Genomic DNA, 18,463 nt, shown 5'->3' with positions numbered 1-18,463 from the left:
TTGCATCATTGACTTTCAAATTTTCCGTAGGATATTCCACTGAAAACTTTATGCACTTATTAACTATACCAAATACATTTAAATTTCAAACCTCAGCTGTACCGGGTGTTCCAGATTGATTCCTGTTTTAGTTTTGTTTTTGCAGCTTCAGTTGTAATTCTGTGAAGTTAGTGATCGATAACAATGTTGAATTGATGGGGTTATGTTTAAACTGGAGCCCCAGTCCCAAAGCAACTCTGACGGGATGTTTTTTATTCATTCATGGGACATGGGCGTCGCTGGTTGGCCAGCATTTATTACCCATCCCTAGTTGCCCTTGGAGGGCAGTTGAGTGTCAACCACATTGCTGTGGCCATGGAGTCACCCAAGGTCGGAATTGAACCCGGGTCCCTGGCACTGTGAGGCAGCAGTGCTAACCACTGTGCCACCTATGAGTGATTTGTTCTTAATTAATTTACTGAGTGGGCTGTTCTTGGCCATGCTGAAGTCCTAATTCAATGTAGATATCAACAAATGTTGAAAGCGCCATGAAAAAATCATAGGATCCAGAGAGAGCCAGAGGGGGGGATGAGGAGAATTTTTTATTTTAAATTCGGTGAGATGATCTGGGATGTGCAGTCTGAGGGGGCAATGAAAGCAGTTTCAGTAATAAAGAGAATGGATTAAATACTTGAAAAGGAATGTTTGTAGGGCTCTGGGTGAAGAGTGGTGGGGATGGGAGAGTGGGACTGATTAGAGTAGCTTGAGCAAAGAGCCAACACAAACAGGGGTGGCACGGTGCCTCACAGCACCAGGGACCCGGGTTCAATTCCGGCCTCGGGGGACCGTTTGTGTGGAGTTTGCACATTCTCCCCATGTCTGTGTGGGTTTCCTCCGGGTGCTCCGGTTTCCTCCCATGCTCCAAAGATGTGCGAGTTAGGTGGATTGGTCATACTAAATTGCTCCTTAGTGTTAGAGAGATTAGCAGGGTAAATATGTGGGGTTATGGGGATAGGGCCTGGGTGGGATGCTCTTTTGGAGAGTCGGTGCAGGCTCGATGGGCCAAATGGCCTCTTTCTGCACTGGAGGAATTCTATGAATCTATTCTAGGATCGACTGAATCACCTGTTGTTCTGTTGTTTCATTTTGCCATTAGTCTTGTTCTTTCTTTCGATGAAAACTTATTTTTTGTTTCTTTTAAAAAAATCTTTAGCCCAAAGTTTATGCTATCAACCATGCCACAGCGTATGGTGGCAGAAGCACTGTGAAAGCTTTCATAGCCCTACTTGATGAAGAAGCAGCTCAGCCACCCAGCAAAGGTAAGGCTGAGCTACTCTATGGAGATGAACAACATTCGACGATGATCGGACTGCCATGCATGCTGACCCTGTTCAGGTACAAAGTGGAATATATTTCAGTCAAAGTTTCATTCATAACGAAAGAACGTTGTGTCTCAAAGCACTTTACAGCCAGTTTCTGAAGAATCATCACTGTTATGAAGAAAACACGGAAACACATGATCCAATCTGTGCACAGCCAGCTTCCACAAACAGTAACGTGATAATGACCAGATATTCTGGTTTAATAGGGGAGGCGATGGCCTGGTGGTATCATTGCTAGACTATTAATCCAGAAACTCAACTAATGTTCTGGGGACCCGGATTCGAATCCTGCCACGGCAGATGGTGGAATTTGAATTCAATAAAAAATATCTGGAATTAAAAATCTACTGATGACCATGAAACCATTGTCGATTGTCGGAAAAACCCATCTGGTTCACTAATGTCCTTTAGGGAAGGAAATCCGCCGTCCTTACTTGGTCTGGCCTACATGCGACTCCAGAGCCATGGCAATGTGGTTGACTCTCAATTGCCTCTGGCAACTAGGGATGGACAATAAATGCTGGCAACCCAGCGACGCCCATGTCCCACGAAGGAATAAAAAAAAATTAGTGTTGGTTGAGGGAGACGTCTTGACCAAGATGCCAGAGAGAGCTTCCCTGCTATTATAAAACTAGTGCCATGGGATCTTTCACACCTACCTGGAGAACAGGCATGTTCCTGGTCTCATCTGTTTCCTCTGACTGTGCAGCACTCCCTCATTTCCCCACCCAAAGAGAAAACCTGGAGTACGTGCTTCTGGGCTGCATTTCACATTTGCCAGCTACGACTGATGCCAGGCAGCAAGGCAATGCACTGATACCTTGTGACCCGGTAGGCGGGCAAGCGCCAAAATCGACAGGCTACTAGCAATTTTTTGAAAATCAGTAACAGGTAAGGTGAGCTTGTCCTTTGGAGGATGCTCTGTGCACGTCAGTGGCACCGCCCAAGATACCCCAGCCACCCCCTTGTGCCATCCCGCCTGGTCTCCTATTCCCCTCACCCTCCCACATCCTGTCCAAAAACACTGGGCTCACCTGGGTCTGGTGCCTTTGCAATCCATGGCCATCTCCATTGCCTGCAGTCTGGGCAGTGCCTGCTACCGAGTCCTGGGACTGCCAGAGCTGTCGGCCAATCAGATTGGCTGGCAGCTGTCAAGGGCGGGTTGTCGTGACCCCAAAGGGAGCAAGTCTTGTGTCTTGCTTGTTTAGGGGGCTGGCAGTGTGTTATCACTGTGGGCTGGTTCTTGGTCAGTATGCTACCTTTGTAACGGGAAAGTGAGCAAGGCCCCCTCCCTGTAAAATCCAACTCCACTTCATGGGGTGGGAATTGATCCCAAAGCTTTCATGACTCTGAGGTAACTGTTCCACAATTATCATAAAATCATCATAGAATCCCTGCAGTACAGAAGGAGGCCATTCAGCCCATCGAGTCTGTACCGGCCACATCCCACCCAGGCCCTATTCCCATAACTCCACACATTTACTGTGCTAATCCCCCTGGTATTAGGTCAATTTAGCACGGCCAATCAACTAACCCACACACCTTTTGAGTGTGAGAGGAAACCCACGCAGACACAGGGAGAATGTGCAGACTCCACACAGACAGTGACCTGAGGCCGGAATTGAACCCGGGTCCCTGGCGCTGTGAGGCAGCAGTGCTAACCACTGTGCCGAAGTTTTATGGTCTAATGAAGAATAGAAGAGGGCCGAATGGCCTTCTCCTGCTTCTAGTTTCTATGTTTCTATAACATATAGCCATCTCGAACACTCATTAATTGGAGCCAAGATACCTTCTCATGTTACAGGAAGCTATGCTCCCAGTGTAGCAATTTCCCAAATGAGTTTGCCAAATTACCCTTAAAATATCCATGGGTGAAGCTTAGCAACGACAGTAATGTGTGGTTGACTTTATTTCTTTGTACAGAAGGTAATTTGATTCAAAGTATGTAGCAGAAAATTCAATGTAAAAATATTTTTGATTGAAAGGGAGAGAGGAATATCAAAGGGTAGGAGGAAGGAGCAGGATTGGATAACTTGTGAAATAAGAATTACCTTTGCAAACTCTCTGTCAGGGCATTGCTTGATTTATTTCATTGAGAATAATGGAAGCGCCAAGGAAAATACTTGGTGCTGTAAACGCTGACATTCCTGAAAACACCAACAGGCCATTCAGCCCTTCCCTTGTGCTAGTCTCTCAGCTGAAGCTATCCATGCCCTTTGGTACCTCTCAGGTTGACTATTCCAATGCTCTCTGGGCTGACTTTTGCTGCATTGCTCCCTCTGTAAACTTTAGCTTATCCAAAATTCTGCTGCCCATTAGCTAACTTACACCAAACCCTCCTCACCCGTCACCCCTGTGCTTGCTGACTGATGCACCATCAATCGAGCAAAGGCTAGTTTGTATGCAAGAACAAATAGGCTTTTATTAGCAAAAGACTTGGAGCACACCCATGCCGATGAACTGGTCCAGACTGAGGCAGGGGGGTGGGGAGCAGTCTCCTTTATACCTGGACCGGGGGGGGGGAGGAGTCTCGGGTAGGGCCGGCAGGGATGTGTCCAGGTATGTCACATATACAGGTAATAAGCTAACAGTGGTTTACCACACTGACCTGCCTTGTTTTCAATCTCGCCCCCCTCCCCCCTGCCCCCAGCTCTGTGACCAGCTCCAGCCCCACAACCCTCCTCGATCTTCGCGCTCCTCCAATTCCAGCCTCTTGCACATCCCCCACTTTCCTCGCTCCACCGTTGGCAGCCGTGCCTTCAGCTGCCTTGGTCTGAAACTCTTGGAATTCTCACCCTAAACCTCTCCATCTCTCTATTCTCCTGTTGAGACACTCCTTAAGACTTAGCTCTTTGACTAAACGTTTAGTCACCTGCCTTAATATCTGCTCTTTAAACTTTGTTTGATGTTTGTGTGAGGCACTTTGGGATAGTCACCACTTTAAAAGACATTACAAAAAGGAACTTGTTTTCATCAATGATGACATTTGTGAGATTGTCTCTAAAATACTGCACAGTTTTGGCAACACTGAGGTGGGGGAGGGGTAATAACACCAGCATACATCAGTCACAGTTTCACCTTTTGACCCTTTCTTTCCTCCATCCCCATTCCCTTCTCTGCAGAAACGACCCAGTTATCTGCGTTAATTGCAGTGCGGCTGGCGGTTGGCACCTCAATGGTAGACTGGCCACACAGCCTGAGCGAGTACAACCTTGCTAAGCTTTTTGGAATTAAACCTTTCACATCGTTTTAATTCTAGCTCTCCAAAGCAGTCAAGTGGCTTATCTCCAAAGCCCTTTCGTCATCGCATTCAGGAAAAGATGCAGGAAGAACGCTTGACAAAGGTGACGTTAAATTTTGTTGTGTTCAGTGAGCTGCTGCTGTGTGCAATTGCTGAAATTCATCTCCAGGTTGACTGATGCAACTGACTTTCATTTTGGGAGAAAATAGAAGCATTTCTGGAAGGTTTATGTGTGTACAGAGAGTGCATTTTCATAGTTTTCCTCCTATTGATCATCAGTCCTTGTTTATATCCTACCATTCTTTGTGGAAGATTTATTTTGGTTAGATATGCTTCTTGCTTTATGTTGCTGAATTTTTTGTGTGTTGCCAATGTGACTAAGGCATTATCACCAGTGCGATGATTGGTCAGTCACCAATGATATCCTTTGAGATTTGACTGGTGATAGATTATTCCCCCTTGACTTCCTCAATCTTGTCTGTCACTTTGTTTCAGGAGACTGTGGGGCCAAGGCCCATTGCACTTATACTGGGCTGTCATCGAGGGAGCGCTGAATGGTCAGAGGAGAAACACCGAGCTGAGGCAGCGCTGCACAGTGGGAGGGGCAGCCCTGAGGGTGGGCTGCTGTCGGAGAGGCAGCGCTTTGGGTGGGCTATGCAGTCGGAGGGGCAGTGCTCTCGGAGCGCTGCACAGTCAAAGGACAGTGGTGGGGGAACGCTTGTCTGTCAGAGGTGCAAAACTGAGGCAGTGCGGAGGGAGTGCAGCACAGTCGGGCGGACAGCACGGAGGATGGGCTGCGCAGTCGGAGAGGCGGTGTTGTGGGTGGGCTGCGTGGTCACAGGGGCAGCGCTGTGGGAGGGCTGCACAGTCGGAGGGGCAGCCTTCTGGATATAATTTGAAACTATATCATATCTGTCTGCTCAAGTAGATGTATCCATACTGACTGATAACTATTGTCATCTGCCTTCCTCACCGAGATGCTTCTATTAATCCTGTTAATAACTTTAAAACACTTCCTTTAATTGCTCTTATTCTAAAAGACAAAGCCTTCGATATGTTTGTACGTCCTTGTAGACGCATCCCAGTAATTGTGCACTATACCTTCTCAATATCATTCCTATAGTATGAAGCCTATACTTCATATAGAAGTGGGTGGTACCCCCTCCTCTGAGCCAAAAGCTTTAGTTCAAGTCCCAGTCCAGGACTTGATGGGCAAGGAAGGCGCATTCCTAACAGGGCCAGACAGGTCGAGCATCAACCTGGAAATCCTTCCAACGCTCCACAATGGGAGCTGCTACGAATGGGAGAGTTTTCTGGTCAGCAGCCTCCATGAAGCAAATCACTATAGTACCTTGCCAACCGTAACCATGGACCAACGCAGAAGCCTTTGGTTGGCAGTGCTCTGAAAAATTTCAAGCCTAATACCACACATTCCAAGGGTGACCTCCAGGTGTGGTTTTACATTGGCCTTGCTAGACTTGGAACTAATTTTATTTTAAGCTGATTAAACATTTTCCTACAAAAATATAAATTAGGTGCAAAATAGCACCAACCATAAATTTTTGTCTCGCCACCAAACAATTGCAGGATTTAATTTGCATTGTTGATCTGAAAAATATTTGTGACTAAGGTTTTGTTGCAACACATGGATTATGTGCTTAGTTCCACTCATGGGATTTTATTTCAATTCCCATTCTTTCCAGGTGAAGCATACTTTGATCAAGTCACAGTTTTCTTGTACGTACAAAGCGGATTTTGAAGCAAACAACAAATCTCCCAACTATCCCAGCCTGAGCCACGCTCGAACCTGCGTGCAACCTGCACCTAAACCAGCTCTAACCATCTTCTGTGACGATGCACCTACTGAAGGTAAAGGCAATATCAAGACAAATCTATCTCTTCTTAGAAACCTTTTATAACATAGAACACTTCCTGTCCACAAACCCTGCTTCCTGTTGCCACCTCTTCATGTCATCACTGACCATTGTAAGTTGCTATGTCAACACCTCCCTTTCAATTTTGCCATGCCGACTGTCACAGTGCAGTTGCAAGCTATGGCCACCAGGAGGTTCTATAGAGTGAGTTTCTCTTGTCACCAACTTGAATATCTAAAGCCAATTGCCCACGGACAGCACTATGGGAAGTTTACCAATAAAATCTCCATGCTTTAGAATTCCAATATTAGCGCCTCATTGTAAATATTGAAACCTTGAAATGGGATTTGACAAGGTGCCACTTAAAAGACTGATCCAGAGATGAGATCGCAGGGAATTGGGGGTAGCGTACTGGATTAGATTGAGGATTGGCTGACTGACAGAAAGCAGAGGGTCGGGATAAATGGGTCCTTCTCTGGCTGGCGAAATGTAACTAACGGGGTGCTGCAGGGGTCAGTCCTCGGACCTCAACTGTTTACAATCTATATAAATGATCTGCAAGCAGGGACAGAGTGTAACATAGAACAATTTGTGGAAGCCACTAAAATAGGTGGGAAAGCAGGCAATGAAGAGGATATAATGATTTCACAGATGGATATCGATAGACTTGGAGGATGGGCCAAAATTTGGCAGATGGAGTTTAATGCGGATAAGTGTGAGGTTATCCATCTTGGTGGAAAAAATAGGCAAATTATTACCTAAATGGAAAGCAGATTAAAAATATGTCCGGGCAGAGGGATCTGGGTGTCTGTGTACATGAATCGCAGAAAGTTGGTATGCAGGTGCAGCATGTAATAAAAAAGGCAAATAGGATGTTAGCATTTATTGCAAAAGGACAGGAGTATAAAAGTAGAGAAGTGTTGCTGCAATTGTATAGGGTGTTGGTGAGACCACATCTGGAGTATTGTGTCCAGTTTTGGTCTCCTAATTTGAGGAAAGATGTGGTGGCATTGGAGGCAGTTCAGAGGAGGTTCACTAGATTGATTCCGGGGATGAAGGGGTTGATGAGATGAAACAGTTTGGGCTTGTACTCGCTGAAGTTGTGTAATTTTTAAAAAGTGATTGATAAAGCAAATGTTTCCTCTTATGGGGCAATCTCGAACAAGAGGCCATTGGTATAGGGTGAGAGGCGGTAGATTTAAAACTGAAATGAGGAGGAACTACTTCTCGCAGAGAGTGGTGAATTTGTGGAACTTGCTGCCCCAGAGCGCGGGGGAGTCTGAATTGTTGAATGGTTTCAAGAGGAAGATAGATATATTTCTAATTTTTAAAAAAGGGATAAGAGAATATGGGGGACAGGTGGGAGGTGGATTTGAGACCAGGGAGAGATCAGCCATGATCTGATTGAATGACAGAGCAGACTCAAAGGGCTGAATTTGCCAACTTCTGCTTCTAATTCCTATGTTCCTGTCGAATACAAAATGAAAGGGAATATAAATAGGTTTACATGCTTACTATTAATGTTTGTGCAAAGTGCGAGTTTGTGCAGTAGCCTGAAAGATATCACACAAGCCTTGTTCCATGATAAATACCTTGCAAAGAGTTTAAGCACATTGGAAAAAATGATTGCACACAACAATGAACTTTGAAAGGGAACATTACTTGCTACCAGTAACTTGCCTTTCCGACCCCAGAAGACTCTTGGATTGACTTTTTAGAGTTGCTGTACCCTGTTACCTTTTGATACGAAATCCAGTCAAGAATGCAAGCAAAACCTCTTTAAACCAGAGAGTGGTGGGAATGTGGAACTCGCTATCACAGACTGGTTGAGGTGAATAATATAGAAAGGGAAAGCTGGATAAATACGTGCAGGAGAAAGAAACAGAAGATTTGTTGATGAATTTAGATGTAGGGTTCGGAGAGGCTCACATAGAGCAGAAAATAACTCCAGCATCGAGCTGTTTGGCCTGAAACTGTGCTCATACAAGTGGTCTTCCCAGTGGACAGTGGATTCTGAAATTGTACCTTTCTTCCCATCATCCTTTCTAGCACTTCCTGTGCAAAATGGTACAATGAAAGATATAGAATCTCTACAGCACGAAGGAGGCCATTCGGCCCATTGAGTCTGCACCGACCACAATCCCACCCGGGCCCTGTCCCCATAACCCCACGCATTTACCCTAGCTAGTTCCCCTGACACTAAGGGGCAATTTAGCATGGTCATTCAACCTAACCCACACATCTTTAGACTGTGGGAGGAAACCGGAGCACCCGGAGGAAACCCACGCAGACACAGGGAGAACGTGCAAACTCCACACAGTGACCCGAGGCCGGAATCGAACCTGGGATCTGGCACTGAGACAGCAGTGTTAACCACAGTGCCACTGTGCCGCCCTAGAAAAAAGAGCTAGACTAACTTTCATATATACAGCATTTTTGGGTTTTTTTTGTAGTACTTGGTCTAATTTTCCCAAGCAATAGGGAAATGTCAAAGTGGTGCAGAGTTGTTCGTGCTTTGAGGAAGGGTCAGACTCTGCAAACTTGAAGGCAGTGGACAAGAGTTCACCATCTCCAGCTGAATTCCAGAAATAGGAATGGTTAAACTATGAATGTTATACAAGGGGATATGGGAAACAGGCCGGTAAAAGGCCAGTTGAGGCTTGATGCGAGGAAGTGCTTAAAATCATAGAGGTTTACAGCATGGAAACAGGCCCTTCGGCCCAACTTGTCCATGCCGCCCTTTTTTTTAAACTTCTAAGCTAATTCCAATTGCCCGCATTTGGCCCATATCCCTCTATACCCATCATACCCATGTAACTGTCTAAATGCTTTTTAAAAGACAAAATTGTACCCGCCTCTACTACTACCTCTGGCAGCTTGTTCCAGACACTCACCACCATGTGTGTGAAAAAATTTCCCCTCTGGATCCTTTTGTATCTTTCCCCTCTCACCTTAAACCTGTGCCCTCTAGTTTTAAACTCCCCTACCAAAGGTAGGGGAGTCTAAAAGCTTTTTAACACAGGAGTAATTAGTCCCTGAAAATGCTTTTGCAGGTGTGGTCCTGGAGCACAAACCTGGGAGGTCCAGGAATCCGAATGGTTGCTAAGAAACTGTTCCCACTGTCAGGAGGGTCAGTCACCAGAGGACACGACAACAACAACTTGTATTGTTCAGCACCTTAACCGAGTAAAACATCCCAAAGTGCTTCATCAGCACTATCCGGAAAAAACTGACTGAGTCACAGAAGCAGATAGTTGGCAGGTGACCCAATTCTAGGGCAAAGAGATGGATTTTAAAGAGCATCTTAGAAGGAGCTTAGTGGAAAAGGACCAGGGAGAAGGAGATGGGTTAGCACGGCTGTCTCACAACATCAGGGACCCGGGTTCGATTCCCGGCTTGGGTCACTGTCTGTGCGAAATCTGCACGTTTTCCCTGTGGCTGCGTGGGTTTCCTCCGGGTGCTCCGGTTTCCTCCCACAGTCCAAAGATGTGCGGGTTAGTTGATTGGTCATGGTAAATTGACCCTAGTTTCAGAGGCGGGGGGGTTAGCAGGGTAAATATGTGGGGTTACGAGGATAGGGTGGGATTGTTGCTGGTGCAGGCTTGATGGGCCAAATGGCCTCCTTCTGTACTGTTGGAATTCTATGAAACACATTATTTTAATGCGGAGAGTTATTAAAATTTGGAATTTCTGAATTTAGAAAATGGGAATTACGAATATACTTAAAGGAAACATTTGCAAGGCTAAATTGAAATGTTGGGCAACAGAGGGGCAGTGTGTCAAATACTGAACCGCACTGGCTGGTTTCTCCCAATTTTGGGAGGTGGGGGAAAGTGCCTTGATCCTTTGAAGAAGTTAGATTCAGAAAGTATGATATACATTCCAAAATAACCTTGTTATAATTTAAATTTGGAATTTCTCAGGTATGGTCTGAATTATGTTTCTCCCCTCTTTACCATCCTATTGAACAAGGAAATTCCAGGCAAACAGCCCAGGCCGCAGGGCAGGAATCCACAGGCAAACGAGGAACAGCAACAATTCTCCAGACAGCTGGGAATGACGGAATTGGGAATCAGAAAGGCAGCAGGAAGGTGGCAAAGCGGAAACGGGTGGAATCGGACCCCACTCTGGACTGTGAGAATGAACCACCTGCAGGTATTGATGTGAAATCTGTCACGTTACAGAAGAAAACAGGGAAGATCTTGAAAGGAGTCAAAACTAAGGCCAAGAATAAGTTAATTCCTGGACAATCAAAGCTCACAAATTTCTTTCGGGTTTAAATTATTTTTCTACTTTTGAAACTGGACAAGATGCATGTTTGAAATGTTGAACCCACCGATTATGAAGAACCAGTTTGTGTGAATTTATTTTTAAAATGCACAGTACATGCAAAGCTCTCGCTGTTACGCACGCAAGCTGTTCAGTACTTCAATAATTTTTTTTAATACAGTGACTGTCACAAGTTCAATAATAAATAGTTATTAACTTTGAACAAGTTATTAAAGAATTCACAGTTTAAGCTGTGGAGAATAAATCACAGGACGGACCAAATGCACGGTTTCAATCATCTACGAAAACACAGTGGCATTAATCAGATGCCGGGTTTAAAGTTTCACCAAGAGTCTATTGGCTGCAAGGAGGTGGTCAGTTTTGCCAGCAGGGTCGGTACACTCGTCCAAGCATACATCGTAGCACTGCAGTAGAGAAATTAAAATATAATTAAAATGCAGAATGAGTCTTTTCTGACCCCCCTCAATAAGATAGTGCTGTCTCGAGAAGATAGTGCTGTATCTTTTTGTGGATATGGTTTTGAATCCAAGTTCTTCTGATTCCGCGGCATAAATGTATTCAATGAGCTAAGGCTGTGACACCTTGGTAAAACTCAAGGTTGCTACTCCCGTGTATTGCTACATTTAGATTCACGGGAATGATACCAGCTCTAAAGGAGCTAAATTCTGAGGCCATAATACTGCATTTGTATTTCCTTGAATTTAGAAGATTAAAGGAGGAGCTAATTGAAGTGTTTGTTCTCACTGGAATGATAGAAGTTGAGGGGCGACCTGATAGAAGTCTACAAAATTCTTCCCAGGGTGTAAGAGTCAATTACTAGGGGGCATGGGTTTAAGGTGCGAGGGGCAAGGTTTAAAGGAGATGTACGAGGCAATTTTTTTACACAGAGGGTGGTGGGTGCCTGGAACTCACTGACGGGGGAGGTAGTGGAAGCAGATGTGATGGTGAGTTTTAAGGGGCGTCTGGACAAATACATGAATAGGATGGGAATAGAGGGATATGGTCCCCAGCAGGGTAGGGGGTTTTAGTTCAGACGGGCAACATGGTCAGTGCAGGCTTGGAGGCCAAAGGGCCTGTTCCTGTGCTGTAATTTTCTTTGTTCTTCAATATGACTAAAGGGGTTTGATCGGGAAAAATTGTTTCCCCTGATGGGGGAAATCCAGAAGGAAAGGGTAACCTTAAAATCAGAGGTAGACTGTTCAGGGGTGATGTCAGTGAACATTTCTTCACACAAAGGTGAGTGGAAATCTGGGTCCTCCCCCTCTCTTCTCTCCCCCCCCCCCCTCTTCTGCCCCTTTTCTTCCCCCCACCCCACCCCACCCCACCCCACCCCACCTCACCCCACCTCACCTCACCAAAGAAAACCCAGATTTATAGATTTTTGTTGGGTATAATGGGATGTGTAGATGAATTTAAGATACAGATCAGTCATAATCAAATTGAATGACAGAAGCAGCTTGAGGGGCTGAATTTCCTCCAATTCCTTTGTTCCATTTCTGGAGATGACATTAAATGAGATTCCTCTCGGACGCAAGAGATATAAAAGATCCCATGGCGCTATTTTGAAAAAGAACAGGGAGTTCTGCCTGGTGTCCTGGCCAATATTTATCCCTTGGCCAACTGGAATAAAACTGATTGTCTGTGGGACATTGCTGTGCAAAAGTTGGCCACTATGTTTTTTATGTTACAACAATAGTAATGCGAGTTGCTTTGGGAATGCCTTGAGGGTGTGAAAAGTGCTGTGTAAATGCAAGTTCTCTCATCTCTCACTTTCATCACCTATCTCTGATGTGTCGCAACACATTTCATCAGTAATTTATTCTGTAGCTTGGTACCTTGTTATGCAGTCAAATGTAGAAGCCAGTTTACCAACAGCTATATTCTGAGTGGGGATGTGGCACACAGCTGATTCAGAAATTTTAATGCCCCATCCAAAAGAAATGACATCTCTGACTGTGCAGAACTCCCTCCAGTGCTGCATTGCCCCATTGACCACGCGGTCTTTGAGTTTGCCACCTTCTGGCATTTGTGCCAAAAATGTATTAAATTATGTAATTGGCTTTGGCAAATGGTTCTGCACAGCAGTAAAGCCTGAGTAAGTTCCAGAGATTCATTGTTTTGGGCAGTGCGTCTGGTCTAGAAAAGTGACATTCTGGAACTGATTACTCCAGTGAGACGCAAAACTACTGATCAGTTTATCCTCAGACCACAGCTGGGTTATAGCATAAAGTAAGAAAATTCACAGGCATGAAATGCACACAGCTGAATAAATATCAGAGTCATAGAAGTTTACAGCATGGAAACATGCCCTTCGGCCCAACTTGTCCATGCCACCCCTTCTTTTTAACCCCTAAGCTAGTTCCAATTTGGCCCTTATCCCCCTATACCCATCTTACCCATGTATCTGTCTCAATGCTTTTTAAAAGACAAAATTGTACCCACCTCTACTACTACCTCTGGCAGCTTGTTCCAGACATTCAACACCCTCTGTGTGGAAAACATTGCCCCTCTGGACCCTTTTATATCTCTCCCTTCTCACCTTAAACCTATGGCCTCTAGTTTGAGACTTCCCTACCTTTGGAAAAAGATATTGACTATCTAGCTGATCTGTGCCCCTCATTATTTTATAGACCTCTATAAGATGGCCCATCCTACAATTTGCCACTTCTTCCACCACCCCCTCCCCACTATAATTGCAGATCACAATTCAACAACCACTCCGAAATGCCAACAACTTACTGTCAAAATCCCTCCTGCCCACAGGAAGCGCAGCCTCATTTTCTCCACCATTAGTGACTCGATGTGCGTCTGTCATCGCCAACTGTTTCAGCCGGTTGGATTCTTGCGATGCGTCAGTCCTCTTGGTGGAGAAGTACAGTGGCTCTTTCACTGGCTTATTCAAGGTCAAGGGAAGTTTGAATAACCTCTGACCAGCAGATAGGAAAGGACGTTGAAGAATTTTGGGGTCCATCCTAAAACCTAAATCCTAAACAGGAAAACGAGAATGGAAGTTCACAACACCAACAGTAAATTGCATTTTTATAGCACCTTTAACAAGGCTGCTTCATGGATGCATAAAAATGACAGAAATGAACATCAAGACAAAGATGGAAACATTATGATAGGCGACTAAGGCTGGAATTCTCCGGCCGTTCATCCCTCCTGCCAGTGAGAACGGAGAATGTGGCCGACGGGTGAGGTCTGAGAATCCGGTCTTAAATGTTTGGTCAAATAAATTAGTTTTAAGCAGAGTTTTAATGACAATGAGAGAATGGGAAGGTTCAGGCCTGTAAAGGTTCATCACAGGTATTTCAGTAATATGAGGAAGCTGGAACAATTGGGATTGTTCTCCTAGCAGTGGGAGTGAAGAGGCAGATTGACAGCAGTGTTCAAGGTTATAATGATCATGGTAGAATAAATAAGGAAGAACTGTTTGCAGGAGGGTCCGTTACCAGCAGACAAAAATGGGAAAGGAACTGTGGGAAGATGAGGAAAATAAAAATTCTGCTGTGAGTTGTTGTGATCTCATAGAATCATAGAAACTCTACAGTGCAGAAGGAGGCCATTCGGCCCATCGCGTCTGTACCGAAGCCTTATCCCTGTAACCCCACATATTTACTCCGCTAATCCCTTTAACCTACGCATCCTAGGACACTAAGGGGGAATTTAGCATGGTCAATTCCCCCTAACCGGCACATCTTTGGACTGTGGGAGGAAACCGGAGGAAACCCATGCAGACACAGGGAGAACATGCAAACTCCACATAGACAGTGACCTGATCTGGAACATGCTGCCGGAAAGGATAGTGATCAATAATCACTTTCAATAAATATTTAATAAGAAGAAATTCACAGAGCCTGCAGGAAAGAGTTGGGCAGTTGGATTAATTAGATCAAGCTTTCAAAAAGTCAGCAGGGATGTGATAGGCGAATGGTTCTTCTGTCAATGGAAGCAATTTCCTTATTAACACCATCAAACTCCTCGTAGGCAGAGAGGGAGGTGCAGAGCCCCACCCACACACACAAGATATAGGGTCTTGTTGAAAGTTCTCACTGATGATCAATTTAACAATTTATATTACACATTTAAAGGTCGAAAAAATAGTTTTCTTTAGGAAATGAAAGAATCAGTTACATATTGTAAGAGAGAATTCACTGTAATAAACAAGAATGCTGGGTTTACTTTGTCCAGCTGCAGTCCTTGGTGATGCTTGATTGAGCCGGAAGACCTCAGTTGCTCTGGTAGACCAAAACTCGCCAACATTTCTTGGTTAAAGTCATTCTGTGGCACTTTGATTTCTTCCAATTGCCCCACGGCAGATGAAACGGAGAACTCTGCAGAGAACAGCACAGAAATAAAGAGAGCTGTGTGAACTGAAATGATCATTCTTGCACTGGTTCACCTCAAAGGCGGTTTGCACAGAAACCCAAAGCCAACGAGCGAAGTCTAATCTGAAGCAGGTGAGAAGCTGCTACACCTGACTTTATATTCTTTAACACCATTAATAGACCTCCTGCAGAAACCTATCTGGCAGCTTAGATTTATCCTGTCTTAAAGAATGGAATGTCTGATTCAACGCAGCAAGAGGCATCTGATCATTTCCTTCAATCCAGAATTAATGGGTTTATCTCTATTTCAACACTTGCAATATCCAAAACAGCAGCAGTTTGAGTGATTTACTTCCTCTATGGAAAGAAGAAAGGGCACATAATGTTAAAAAAGATTAATCTTTTATTTAAAGGATGATACATTAACATATCTAATTCCCAATATCAAGTTTTGAGAGATCCTTGAAAAAAAATCCATCCTATTCACTTCTGTCTTGAATTAAAATTGGACGCCGTATACTTTATAAATTGGACAAAGAAGATGAGTTTCATAATTGAAATCTTGCTAATCCTTGAGGGATTTATTTTGAGTGCAGAATCCTTCCTGTTTTGGAGAAATCCTTTTTTTAGCCTATGGAAAGTTGTGAAAGCTTCACCACACTTCCAAATTCCAAGCTTTGATTATAAAAAACATTTATCTAAGCGATAGCGCTGCTTAAATATTGGAAATACCTATGAACATCAAACATTGACAAACTGTATTTACAGTGCAACTTTAACATAGAAAACTATCTCCAGCCACTTTACAGAGGTGAGAGCAGAAACCATTTGGTGTTAATATTGTTTTTATATTTACATGATAATTATTTTAAAGGCGGCAATTAACCGGCAATGTATTTATTTGCCTGAGTTCGATTATAAAGAAAAAGAGTTTTGATTAACTTTTATGCTTTGGGTTTAAATATGTAATGGCGCATTCTGTAAACAAATACAAGACATTTAGCCAAAGCTTGCTGGGAAACTGACAGTATGACACACTATTAGTTCACAAATCAATCAATGCGTTCTGGGTTCCAGGACACCCTGTGAATTGAGAACCTCCAGAACCTGCTGCTTGATTTATTGTTAAGCCATTCCTCCATTTGCTTTGCAAAAACAACATCTCGCTCTCAGCCTCCCTGGTACTTTTAAAAACTTGCTGGATTTACACATTAATTGTCCATTGAACTCATCACAGAAAGTTAGGGCTGGAACTTAACAGTGTAAGTATCTGTTGGGATGTGTTAATATTTAGTACAATAAACAGAAACCCCTCCGGCATGGAAAAGAAACAATTTAATTTACTTTAAATTTAATTTCTGACATAAGATAGGTATTGCTAGAACTACTTAATGTTTCTAGCATTTTCTATTTTTATAACAATATAAACTGTTCAATTTCATTGAGATTCTAGAAATGGCCTTTTATTTAAGTCCTACCTCTTGTTCTTTGTCTTGCCATGCTGTCTGTGACACTCCCTAAATCTTTCTTTTCCTCTCTTTATTTCTCTTTCTGTATCTGATCTGTCTCTAATTTATCCGATTTCCTTCACCATTGTTAATCTGTTTCTTTCTCAGTCCTTCATTCTCATTTGGTAAGGAGATAGACTGCTGGACCCATTGTTCAGTGAAGCCCCAGATATTCTGTTGCTCCCACTGTCATCAATTTGCACTCCCAGCAAGTCACACCACACAACAACGAGCGGGAAGGTAATAAAAAACAGAGTGAGATGCCCTCCTCCAGCAAGGTCTGGAAATTAATCCCTGCTCAGTTATTCTCCTTCTGTGCATGTCAGGTTAATTAATACTTCACTGGGTGTCAAATATCGTCCAGTGATGCAGAAAAGGTAGAAATTCATCAAATTGGGCTAAGTGACCAGGTCTCAATGCTAGAACATTCCATTGCATGTTAGGTCAATGCCTTCAAAGAACATTAACGGAGAGATAAGGCATTCAATGTTTGATCAATTCCAGCCGGACAACCCGGAGAAAGAGGAATTCTTCGATGATAAAAGGTCAAAATTAATTTAATTTACCTTGCATCATGCAGAATAGGATAACAATAAAATTGTTGACTATTAACCGTAGTAATTTCTGGGCACACCACATTAAGAAAGATGTTAAGGTCCCTGAAAAGGATGAAGAGAAGGTTCACCAGTTAAGTAAATCAAAGTTTATTTATTAGTCACAAGTAAGACTTACATTAACACTGCAATGAAGCTACTGTGAAATTCCCCTCGTCGCCACACTCCGGCACCTGTTCGGGTCAATGCACCTAACCAGCACGTCTTTCAGACTGTGGGAGGAAACCGGAGCACCCGGAGGAAACTCACACAGACATAGGGAGAAAGTGCAAACTCCACACAGACGGTGACTTGAGCTGGGAATTAAGCCCGAGTCCCTGGTGCTGTGAGGCAGCAGTGTTAACCACTGTGCCACTCCAGAAGATGAGGGGCTTCAGTTATGTGGTGAGGCTGGAGAAACTGGGCTTTTTCTCCTCAGAGCAAAAAAGGCTGAGAGAAGATTTAGAGGGTGTTTAAAACCATGAGGGGTGCTGATTGAGTAAATAAGGAGAAATTGTTTCCACTGGCAGGGAAAAAGATAACAGAGGACGCACACTTAATATAATTGGCTAAAGAAAAAATATGAGAATATTTTAGGTTGCGACTTGTGAGGATGACGAATGTCCGGCTGATTCAATAGTAACTTTGAACGGGGGAGTTGAACAAATCAAAAGAAAAGAAAGTTACATGACTATTGGTAACGAGCACGGGAGTGGGGACGGACCAGCTCTTTCAGAGAGTCAGCACATCTATAGTGGGCAGAATGGCCTCCTATGTGATTCATGCTTAGTGATTCAATGACAGTTTCAGATATGAAAGTTCTTGCTAAATATAGGAATGGGAAATTAGAGACAGTTCAGGGTTCCATTTGCATTTACTAGGAATCCAACATAATGATCCAACTAAACATTGGATGACAGGGAATTCTGCAAGCATGATAATGTAAATAGAACTGTGTGTATTTGATAAAGCCTTTGTCAATAAATCAAGTCAACTGCGATAGCAATTCCCCTCGCTTCTCTCTATTTTTCTCACTCATAAGAAAACATTATAGACTTTGCTTTCTGTATCAAACTACCCCCTTCCTTCGCTACAGGGGCAAGGAGAGACACAACTCCCAATTCCCACAACCCAACTTGCATTTCTATAGCACCCTTCATAATCTTAAAATGCCCCAAAATGCTTTACAACAAATTACATTCTTTTGAAGTGTAGTCACTGCTGCAATGTAGGACAAGTGGCAACCAATCTACACACAGCAAGCTCCC

At 43.8% G+C, this 18,463-nt stretch overlaps 2 protein-coding genes across 3 annotated transcripts in view; one reads left to right on the top strand and one right to left on the bottom strand.

Moving 5' to 3' along the window:
* Positions 1-11,494, top strand: part of parpbp (PARP1 binding protein) — a 52,600-nt gene extending 41,106 nt beyond the window's left edge. Inside the window, exons 8-11 of the mRNA XM_078221116.1 lie at positions 1,193-1,374; positions 4,621-4,705; positions 6,306-6,471; positions 10,449-11,494. Coding sequence (XP_078077242.1) covers positions 1,193-1,374; positions 4,621-4,705; positions 6,306-6,471; positions 10,449-10,756 — 741 coding nt within the window. The 3' untranslated portion in view covers positions 10,757-11,494. The remainder of the gene's footprint in view (positions 1-1,192; positions 1,375-4,620; positions 4,706-6,305; positions 6,472-10,448) is intronic.
* On the bottom strand, positions 11,036-16,743 carry pmch (pro-melanin-concentrating hormone). 2 transcript variants are annotated; one of them, XM_078221119.1, is made up of 4 exons: positions 16,573-16,743; positions 14,949-15,100; positions 13,506-13,752; positions 11,036-11,170 (listed from the first exon to the last, which is right to left on the bottom strand). In XM_078221119.1, exons 1-4 carry the CDS (start codon positions 16,592-16,594, stop codon positions 11,121-11,123), a joined length of 471 nt encoding a protein of 156 aa, XP_078077245.1. In that variant the 5' UTR covers positions 16,595-16,743; the 3' UTR covers positions 11,036-11,120. The 2 variants fall into 2 exon arrangements, with proteins under 2 accessions (XP_078077245.1, XP_078077244.1); XM_078221118.1 differs by lacking the exon at positions 16,573-16,743 and having other exon boundaries at positions 14,949-15,152.
* Positions 16,744-18,463: the final 1,720 nt, after the last annotated feature.

This window comes from Mustelus asterias, chromosome 9 (assembly GCF_964213995.1).
Source record: "Mustelus asterias chromosome 9, sMusAst1.hap1.1, whole genome shotgun sequence".
Taxonomy (NCBI): Eukaryota; Metazoa; Chordata; class Chondrichthyes; order Carcharhiniformes; family Triakidae; genus Mustelus; species Mustelus asterias.
Note: the sequence above shows the minus strand (reverse complement) of the source record. Positions and strands in the feature narration are given on the sequence as shown.

Excerpts from the sequence above, each read along its gene's own strand:
- pmch (XM_078221118.1), bottom strand. The coding sequence starts at position 15,152 with ATGATCATTTCAGTTCACACAGCTCTCTTTATTTCTGTGCTGTTCTCT. Across the intron at positions 13,753-14,948 it reads AAGGACTGCAGCTGGACAAA|GATTTAGGTTTTAGGATGGA; the intron begins GTAAACCCAGCA and ends TTTCCTGTTTAG. Across the intron at positions 11,171-13,505 it reads GGGCAGGAGGGATTTTGACA|TGCTACGATGTATGCTTGGA; the intron begins GTAAGTTGTTGG and ends TCTCTACTGCAG.